This window comes from Mustelus asterias, chromosome 8, assembly GCF_964213995.1.
Source record: "Mustelus asterias chromosome 8, sMusAst1.hap1.1, whole genome shotgun sequence".
Taxonomy (NCBI): Eukaryota; Metazoa; Chordata; class Chondrichthyes; order Carcharhiniformes; family Triakidae; genus Mustelus; species Mustelus asterias.
In genome coordinates this window covers 32397348-32406875 of record NC_135808.1, presented here as the reverse complement: position 1 = coordinate 32406875, position 9528 = coordinate 32397348, and the positions used below count along the sequence as shown (strand labels likewise).

At 49.4% G+C, this 9528-nt stretch overlaps 3 protein-coding genes across 3 annotated transcripts in view; 2 read left to right on the top strand and 1 right to left on the bottom strand.

Moving 5' to 3' along the window:
* LOC144496990 (class I histocompatibility antigen, F10 alpha chain-like) overlaps positions 1-676 on the top strand; it is a 31028-nt gene extending 30352 nt beyond the window's left edge. The window contains exon 7 of the mRNA XM_078217662.1: positions 181-676. Within this exon, the coding sequence (XP_078073788.1) occupies positions 181-221 (41 nt within the window). The 3' untranslated portion in view covers positions 222-676. The remainder of the gene's footprint in view (positions 1-180) is intronic.
* The window catches only part of LOC144496991 (class I histocompatibility antigen, F10 alpha chain-like), a 201056-nt gene that overhangs the window by 90412 nt on the left and 101116 nt on the right, over positions 1-9528 (bottom strand). The gene's annotated exons all lie outside the window — the stretch shown is intronic.
* LOC144496994 (class I histocompatibility antigen, F10 alpha chain-like) overlaps positions 7179-9528 on the top strand; it is a 32796-nt gene continuing 30446 nt past the window's right edge. Inside the window, exon 1 of the mRNA XM_078217668.1 lies at positions 7179-7738. Within this exon, the coding sequence (XP_078073794.1) occupies positions 7687-7738 (52 nt within the window). The 5' untranslated portion in view covers positions 7179-7686. The remainder of the gene's footprint in view (positions 7739-9528) is intronic.

Sequence of the window (9528 nt, the reverse complement as noted above, 5' to 3'; positions counted from 1 at the left end):
ACCTACTGAATATGGATGGAATGGAAGAGATCGACAGGATCTCCATAAAGTGTAAGGATGGAGGGGAGTGTGAGAATGAGTATTTCTCACACAATCTCCATTCCCTCACACTTGTTGTGTTCTCACTCTCTGAGAATGGATTATTCCCCATTCTAACTGACATTTATTTTACTTCTGCAGATTCACCAAGTGGGACGTACACAACAGCTCCCAGTCAGTGACTGAGGGGCAGATTGTTGGGAATGAAATACACTCACATTTCATGGACACTCAGCGCTTTCTGATTGATCAGAGTTTTCAAAGACCTTTGAATGTTCACGGATTTTTACCAGGATATTTCTGACTCAGTATAAAAAACTATGTGACATGTCGAGTACTGAAGAGGACAATCAGGTTGTTGAACTCCTGTTCCCAGTGTCTGCACAGGTCAGGGGTCACTTACCCAGACTCTCCTGTCACAGTGTCGGGGATTGTGGGGTTTGATTACACATTGCACAGCTTTCCCCACAGAATAACCGCAAGGATAACCCGGGTAATTATGGGCTGGTGAGCTTGACGTCCGTGGTAGGGAAATTTTGGAGAAGATTCTTAGAGATAGGATATATGCGCATTTAGAACTGAATAATCTCATTAGCGATAGACAGCATGGTTTTGTACGAGGGAGGTCATGCCTCACAAATTTGGTTGAGTTTTTTGAGGAGGTGACAAAAACGATTGGCGAGGGAAGGGCCGTGGATGTCGTCTCTGTGGATTTTAGTAAAGCATTTGACAAGGTCCCTCATGGCAGGCTGGCGCAAAAGGTTAAATCTCACGTGATAAAAGGTGAGCTAGCTAGATGGGTGGAGAACTGGCTTAGCCATAGAACACAGTAAGAAGTCTCACAACACCAGATTAAAGTCCAACAGGTTTATTTGGTAGCAAATACCATAAGCTTTCGGAGTGCTGCTCCTTCGTCATCTCCACATCATGATTCGCCATAGAAGACAGAGGGTAGCAGTGGAGGGGTCTTTTTCCGGTTGGAGGTCTGTGACTCGTGGTGTTCCGCAGGGCTCTGTACTGGGACTTCTGCTGTTTGTGATATATATATATAAATGATTTGGAAGAGGATGTAGCTGGTGTGATCAGTAAGTTTGCGGACGACACGAAGATTGCTGGAGTTGCGGATAGTGATGAACATTGTCAGAGAATACAGCAGGATATAGATAGGCTGGAACATTGGGCGGAGAAATGGCAGATGGAATTTAATCCAGATAAATGTGAAGTGATGCATTTCGGTAGATCTAATGTAAGGGGGAGCTATACAATAAATGGCAGAACCATCAGGAGTATAGACACACAGAGGGACCTGGGTGTACAAGTCCACAGATCCTTAAAGGTGGCAGCATAGGTGGAGAGAGTGGTGAAGAAGGCATATGGCATGCTTGCCTTTATTGGACGGGGCATAGAATATAAAAGTTGGCATATGATGTTGCAGCTGTATAGAACGATGGTTAGGACACATTTGGAATACTGCATCCAGTTCTGGTCGCCACACTACCAGAAGGACATGGAGGCTTTGGAGAGAGTACAGAGAAGGTTTACCAGGATGTTGCCTGGTATAGAGGGTCTTAGCTATGAGGAGAGATTGGGTAAACTGGGGTTGTTCTCCCTGGAATGACGGAGGATGAGGGGCGACCTAATAGAGGTGTATAAAATTATGAAGGGCATAGATAGGGTGAACGGTGGGAAGCTATTTCCCAGGTCGGAGGTGACGAACACAAGGGGTCACGGGTTCAAGGTGAAGGGGGTAAGGTTCAACACAGATGTCAGGGGGACGTATTTTACACAGAGGGTGGTGGGGGCCTGGAATGCGCTGCCAAGTAGGGTGATTGAGGCGGACACGCTGGGATCGTTTAAGACTTATCTAGATAGCCACATGAACAGACTGGGAATAGAGGGATACAAAAGAATGGTCTAGTGGGCACATGAGCGGCGCAGGCTTGGAGGGCCGAAGGGCCTGTTCCTGTGCTGTATTGTTTTTTGTTCTTTGAAGCATTGACCCCTCGCCCCACACAGCAGATTGTTCTGGAAATGGAGGATCCCAACATGGATGTCCCTGGAGACAGGCCTCAGGGAGAAGCTGAGGAAAGTTGTCAGGGAGGCTGGAGAGCTGCTGGGGGGGCTGATAGATTTGGATATTGAGAGGGAGAAAAATCCCTCTCCCTCCCACAGGAAATGCCAGAAAAGAACAGTGTGGATGGAGAGAGAAACAAGGGAGATTTTATTACAGCAGCAAGTAGACATTGCACAACTTTATGAGAGTTATTACTGAACAATGTCAACCTTAGCAAATTGGTCTAAAATATTTCATAACATTTGTGGTAATGAGCTATTTTTCTACTTTGTAAACTGTCGTCATCTTAAAATGGTTCCTGTGAATAAAATGATTTGATTTGTTTAGAATGACTCTGAACTCAAACATAAATACGACAACAAATATGCCATCATCTCACGTGAGAACACCATCCACCAGGTACACGGTACATACTCTTGCAACTCGGCCAATGTTGTCTACCTGATACACTGCAAGAAAGGATGTCCCAAGGCATGGTACATTGGGGAAACTATGCAGACGCTGCGACAACGGATGAATGAACACCGCTCGACAATCACCAGGCAAGACTGTTCCCTTCCTGTTGGGGAGCACTTCAGCGGTCACGGGCATTCGGCCTCTGATATTCGGGTAAGCGTTCTCCAAGGCGGCCTTCGCGACACACGACGGAGCAGAGTCGCTGAGCAGAAACTGATAGCCAAGTTCCACACACACGAGGACGGCCTCAACCGGGATATTGGGTTCATGTCACACTATTTGTAACCCCCACAGTTGCCTAGACCTGCAGAGTTTCACTGGCTGTCTTGTCTGGAGACAATACACATCTTTTTAGCCTGTCTTGATGCTCTCTCCACTCACATTGTTTTGTTTCTTAAAGACTTGATTAGTTGTAAGTATTCGCATTCCAACTATTATTCATGTAAATTGAGTTTGTGTCTTTATAAGCTCTGCTTGTGAACAGAATTCCCACTCACCTGAAGAAGGGACTAAGAGCTCAGAAAGCTTGTGTGGCTTTTGCTACCAAATAAACCTGTTGGACTTTAACCTGGTGTTGTTAAACTTCTTACTGTGTTTACCCCAGTCCAACGCCGGCATCTCCACATTATAAGGATTGGGACAGGTCTGCTTTGTTCCAGTTAATGTATCAGTAATGCTTTTTGTACAAAGGGACAGCTGCTGAGAAACACTTGTCTTCAACTCCCTCCCCTCCTGTCTGCTCCACTCCAGAGTGACAAGGGCCAGGATTCTCCCAGCCCACTGCACTGTTCGAGTAGTGCAGCGGTCCAGGAGGCATCAGCGGGGGCCTGTAGGGGGACCTGAGACTGGCGTCTGGCTGATGACGAACCTCCCGGGCCCCTGGTCCATATAATCAGCCCTGCACGATTACAATATGGAAATACACATTTCAATTTGATTAGAGGTCCTGGGACGGTCGCCTCCAGGCTCACTAGTTTCTCCCCCTGCCGGGAAAGGTTCCCACCAGCAAGGTTTACAACTGCTCCCCACCTCACCAGAAGATCCCGCCAGCGAGAATGGCCAAACAATATCAGCTGAGGATTTGTTTCAGACAGAAGATTGTAAGCTGAGATCCTCCGTTGAAGAATAGTAGAGATCAAAGGTGTGATTTTCAGCTGCGTTTGTCTTCAGCAAGAACGGAGACACGAGTGGAAAATACAGCGAGAATCGGGAAACGTGATTCTCAGCGGCAAGATCATGTTTCCTGATTTTTAACGCCCCTGGCTGGTGACATCCACAAGGTTCATGCCCACAAAGGGCAAGAACGTGATGTTAATGTTTTTACAAACATTTCAATGTCATTACTGATTGCCCGCCCCCTGCCCTCACTTACCACATGATCCCGCTCACTGAATATTCAATCCTCGACGATGTGACGTCACAGCAGCGAGTGGAACAATAGGTATTTGTACCAGTCGGGGACACAAAGATAAGCACAGCCTCCAGGGGGAGAGGGACATGCTTGGGCATCCCTGGAACAGCCCCTTGGCAGAGGTTGGCACTGCCAGGTTTCCAACTTAGCCAAGAGGCAATGCCAGAGGCATGCCTCTGAGAAACCCCATTGTGGGGACGTTCCCATTCTGTCAGTGGGGGGAGAACTTCCAGTTACAGGGGTTGGGGGCACGGCTATTGAGAGAGGGACTTTCACATATGGAGTGGGGGGGGGGAAATGCTGGCGATGTGGCCAAGGTGGTGGGAGCGAAAGCCCCCAATGATTGTGCCATTGGGGGAGAGGTGCAGAGACAGCCCGAAGGATTGTGCAATGAGGGGGATATGAAGAGCCCCCGATACCTCGGTGGTGGCAGTGGGAGCTGGCCTTACCGTCTCTATCAAGCCCTGCACCGCTAGATTGATAGCATAAACCAAGCCACTTACTTGTTTTCTGAGAGTGCCTCAAGATCTGATTTGAATCTGAAACTTATAACCAGTGAAAAAATTAAGCAGACGTTTAGACATGGGTTACGTTTTTACCCAAGAGAGAAAACAAATATTCACTTTGGTTTTTGTTACTTCTTAATAAAAGTAAGATTATAAGCTAAGTATTTTGGAAGTTAACAACCCAACAGTTAGATACTAAGGAAGGCTTTCTAGATAAAACTGATCAGAAAGATGATCATTTTTATTCATTTACAGGATGTGGGTGTCGCTGGCTAGACCAGCATTTATTGCCCATCCCTAATTGCCCTTCAGAAGGTGGTGGTGAGCTGTCTTTTTGAACCACTGAAGCTCCTGAGGTGTAGGTACACCCAATGTGCTGTTAAGGAGGGAGTTCCAAGATGTTGACCCAGAGACTGTGAAGGAACTGATGCATGGCCAGAATTTGATGGCCATTGGAAGGTGGATAATTATTCCAAAGTGGAATACATCATGGATTTTAATAGACTGTATGAAAGATTGCAGAAATTCCATTTGGAAATTCCTTTGCATTCAAATTGCTGGACTGTGCTAAGGTGTACCACACAGATAGGCTCCTGGCCTTAACTGGAGCTGGCTTGTCAGAAATGGACACTTCTTTGGGTCATACATACATACAATTCCTGTACAAAATGAGTCCATTTGGCCCATCGAGTCAGCACCGACCACGATGCCACCCAGGCCCTATTCCCGTAACCCCACACATTTAACCTCCTAATCCCCCGACCCGAGAGTCAATTTAGCATGGCCAATCACCCTAACCCGCACAGACTATCATAGAATGCCACAGTGCAGAAGGAGGCTATTCGGCCCATCGGGTCTGCACTGACTACAATCTCACCCAGGCCCGATCCCTATAACCCCATGCATTTTACCCTAGCTAGTCCCGCTGACACTAAAGGGCAATTTAACACTGCCAATCCACCTAACTTGCACATCACATCTTTGGACTGTGAGAAGAAACCAGAGGACCCAGAGGAAACCCATGCAGACACGGGGGAAAAGTGCAAACTCCACACAGACAGTGACCCAAGGCCGGAATTGAACCCAGGTTCCGGGCGCTGTGAGGCAGCAGTGCTCACCACGCGCCACCGTGCCACCATCATATATCTGATGCTTCAGAAAATAACTCCCAGGAAAACAATCATTTCCAGCAGCCTTGCTGGCTCCACAGTAAGAAAGGTAAGCTTGATTTTCATTTCTGTTTAGCTCTGACAGGGGAGAGTGAGGGGAGAGAGTGACACTGACAGGGGGAGAGTGAGGGGAGGGAGGGACACTGACAGGGGGGAGAGTGAGGGGAGAGAGTGACACTGACAGGGGGAGAGTGAGGGGAGAGAGTGACACTGACAGGGGGGAGAGTGAGGGGAGGGAGGGACACTGACAGGGGGAGAGTGAGGGGAGGGAGTGACACTGACAGGAGGAGAGTGAGGGGAGAGAGTGACACTGACAGGGGGAGAGTGAGGGGAGGGAGTGACACTGACAGGGGGAGAGTGAGGGGAGGGAGTGACACTGACAGGGGGAGAGTGAGGGGAGGGAGTGAGACTGACAGGGGGAGAGTGAGGGGAGGGAGTGACATTGACAGGAGGAGAGTGAGGGGAGGGAGTGACACTGACAGGGCGAGAGTGAGGGGAGAGAGTGACACTGACAGGAGTAGAGTGAGGGGAGGGAGTGACACTGACAGGGGAGAGTGAGGGGAGGGAGTGACACTGACAGGGGGAGAGTGAGGGGAGGGAGTGACACTGACAGGGGGAGTGAGGGGAAGGAGTGACACTGACAGGGGGAGAGTGAGGGGAGGGAGTGACACTGACAGGGGGAGAGTGAGGGGAGGGAGTGACACTGACAGGGCGAGAGTGAGGGGAGAGAGTGACACTGACAGGAGTAGAGTGAGGGGAGGGAGTGACACTGACAGGGGAGAGTGAGGGGAGGGAGTGACACTGACAGGGGGAGTGAGGGGAGGGAGTGACACTGACAGGGGGAGAGTGAGGGGGAGAGTGAGGGGAGGGAGTGACACTGACAGGGCGAGAGTGAGGGGAGGGAGTGACACTGACAGGGCGAGAGTGAGGGGAGGGAGTGACACTGACAGGGGGAGAGTGAGGGGAGGGAGTGACACTGACGGGGAGAGTGAGGGGAGGGAGTGACACTGACAGGAGGAGTGTGAGGGGGGGGAGTGACATTGACAGGAGGAGAGTGAGGGGGGGGAGTGACACTGACAGGGGGAGAGTGAGGGGAGGGAGTGACACTGACAGGGGGAGAGTGAGGGGTGGGAGTGACACTGACAGGAGGAGTGTGAGGGGAGGGAGTAACACTGACAGGAGGAGAGTGAGGGGGGGGGAGTGACACTGACAGGGGGAGAGTGAGGGGAGGGAGTGACACTGACAGGGGGAGGGTGAGGGGATGTGATGGTGTTAGCTCCATTGGGTGTAATGGGAAGATGTGTTTCACACCAGTGTTCCTTGTGTAAAGAAAGTGCAAAGAATTGAGTGAAGTCCCACACTGGACTCTCCGTAACGGCCCATTCCTGTCCCCACTGAACTTACATTTCCCAGTCAAACAACACCTCAATTTTAAAAATTGAAATCTCTCCATGTCCTTGTCCCTTCCTATTCCTGTAATCTCCTCCAGTTTCACAAACTCTGTGAGATCTCTGTGTTCCTCTCATTCTGACATCTCCAGTATCAGGGATTAGAATCTCTGCCACCCTGGGGAAAGTGCCTTTAGTAACCTCGGTCCTTCACTCTGTAATCCACTCCCTACACTTCTCTTTAAAACCCTAGAACTTTGAGGCAGTTTTTGTGCACTGAGCTGTGTGTGTCTCTGGGTCAATCTTTGTTTTATAAAGCTGCCCTTGGGGAGGTTTCACTTTGTGAAAGGCGCTGAGTAAAGATTAGATTTTTTTAAGGCCAAATCTTCACCCGTCTGAGTTTGATCCTCCTGGTAACTCGTGACAGGCTCTTTACAATTGGTTAATTTTCTGAGACTAACCAATCAGTCATCCTCTGCTTCTGCAATAAGGAAATGAGCAAAGTCCGACTTAGACATGAAAATGGAGCCTGGATAAAGTTTTTGTTTTTTTTCATGTTTTTCCCCCAGTTTATAAAGTTGTTTCCTCCTCAGAGTGTTTAATTCCCAGTCACTGATTGGAATTGGGACAGTGGATTCCCAGAATGTTGCTGATCCTTTTCTCCATCTCCCTGTGTTTTTCCTGGGTCTCTCCCGGTAAGTACAGAATTCACTCTTCCATTCTCACTCTCTCTCTCTCTCTCTGGGGTGAATTTGAATCTTTTGGTGAGAGTTTGAAATGAGTGATGTTTGCTCAGGTTACTGTCCCAGGTTACTGATAGACCGGGTGTGTCCCAGGTTAGAGATAGTAAATAGTCTCACAACACCAGGTTAAAGTGCAACAGGTTTATTTGGTAACACGACCTTTCAGAGCACCGCTCCTTCATCAGGTGAGTGCAGGATTTGTTTCACAAACAGGGCATATACAGACACAAACTCAAGTAGAAGATAATGGTTGGAATGTGAGTCTTAACAGGTAATCAAGTCTTTACAGGTGCAGACAATGTGAGTGGAGAGAGGGTTAAGCACAGGTTCAAGAGGAGTGAATTGTCTCCAGCCAGGACAGTTAGTGAGATTTTGCAAGTCTCGGCAAGTCGTGGGGGTTACAGATAGTGTGGCATGAACCCAAGATCTCGATTGAGGCCGTCCTCGTGTGTGCAGAATCTGACTATCAGTTTTTGCTCGGCGATTCTGCGTTATCGTGTGTCGTGAAGGCTGCCTTGGAGAACGCTTACCCGAAGATCAGAGGCTGACTGCTGAGGTATTCCCCAACAGGAAGGGAACACTCCTGCCTGGTGATTGTTGAGCGGTGTCCATTCATTCATTGATGTAGCGTCTGCATGGTCTCCCCAATGTACCATGCCTCGGGACATCCTTTCCTGCAGCGTATCAGGTAGACAACGTTGAATGAGTCGTAAGAATATGTACCTGGTGGATGGTGTTCTCACATGAGATGATGGCATCCGTGTCAGTGATCCGGCACGTCTTGCAGAGGTTGCTGTGGCAGGGTTGTGTGGTGTTCTCCTGAAGGCTGGGTAGTTTGCTGCGTACTGTGGTGCGTGACTCGCCCGAAGGGACCGCAGCAGTGCGCCGCTAACCAGGAGGAGCTGGATTCAAGCTGCACTCACAGCCAGTCACACGAGGAGGATGGCAGCGCGGACAGCAGCCTCACACTTCACTGAGAGAGAGCTCTGACGGCTGCTGGATGCCGTGGAGGAGAGGCGGGCCATCTTGTACCCCCGGGAGTGTAGGCTACCCAGAAGCAGGAACTCGAATACGTCCTGGGATGGGGTGGCCATGGCAGTCAATGCCCGCGACTCGACACTGAGGATTGTCGCCCAATGCTGCAAGAAAATGAACTTCCTCATTCAGGCTGCAAGGTTGAGTGTCCATCTGTCACATCCTGGCAGCAGGTCCCACCTGGACAGGCCACTTCGACCCACTCAGCACCTGAGTCCCCAGAATCCTCTTCAAATCCCTCTAGCACCCCATTTCTGGGGAAGGTGGGGCCTGTACACGGTAGACGGTCCACAACTGAACCAGAATGGGACAAATGTCCTTGCTGGTGGGTTTGCTAGTGCTGTTGGGAGGAGTTTAAACTAATTCAGGAGGAGCAGGGGACACAGACTGTTGGGAGAATAGGGACACAGCATAATACAGCAAACAATCAAATCAGAGAGAGTGCAAGTGTAGTAAGTTTCAAGGGAGTAAGGCAATGTTGGTTGGCCACTACTTTAATGCCAGCAGTATTTCAGGAAAAGCAGATGGGTTAAGGGCGAAGATTGACATGTGTAATTATGAGATAACAGCCATGACAGAGACGTGGTTGAGGGAGGGGCAGAATTGGCAGCTCAACATTCTGGGAAATAATATCTTTGCGTGAGACAGGGAAGGGGGTAAAAGAGGAGGAGACATTGCATTATTAGTAAAGGAGTCAGTTACTGTGC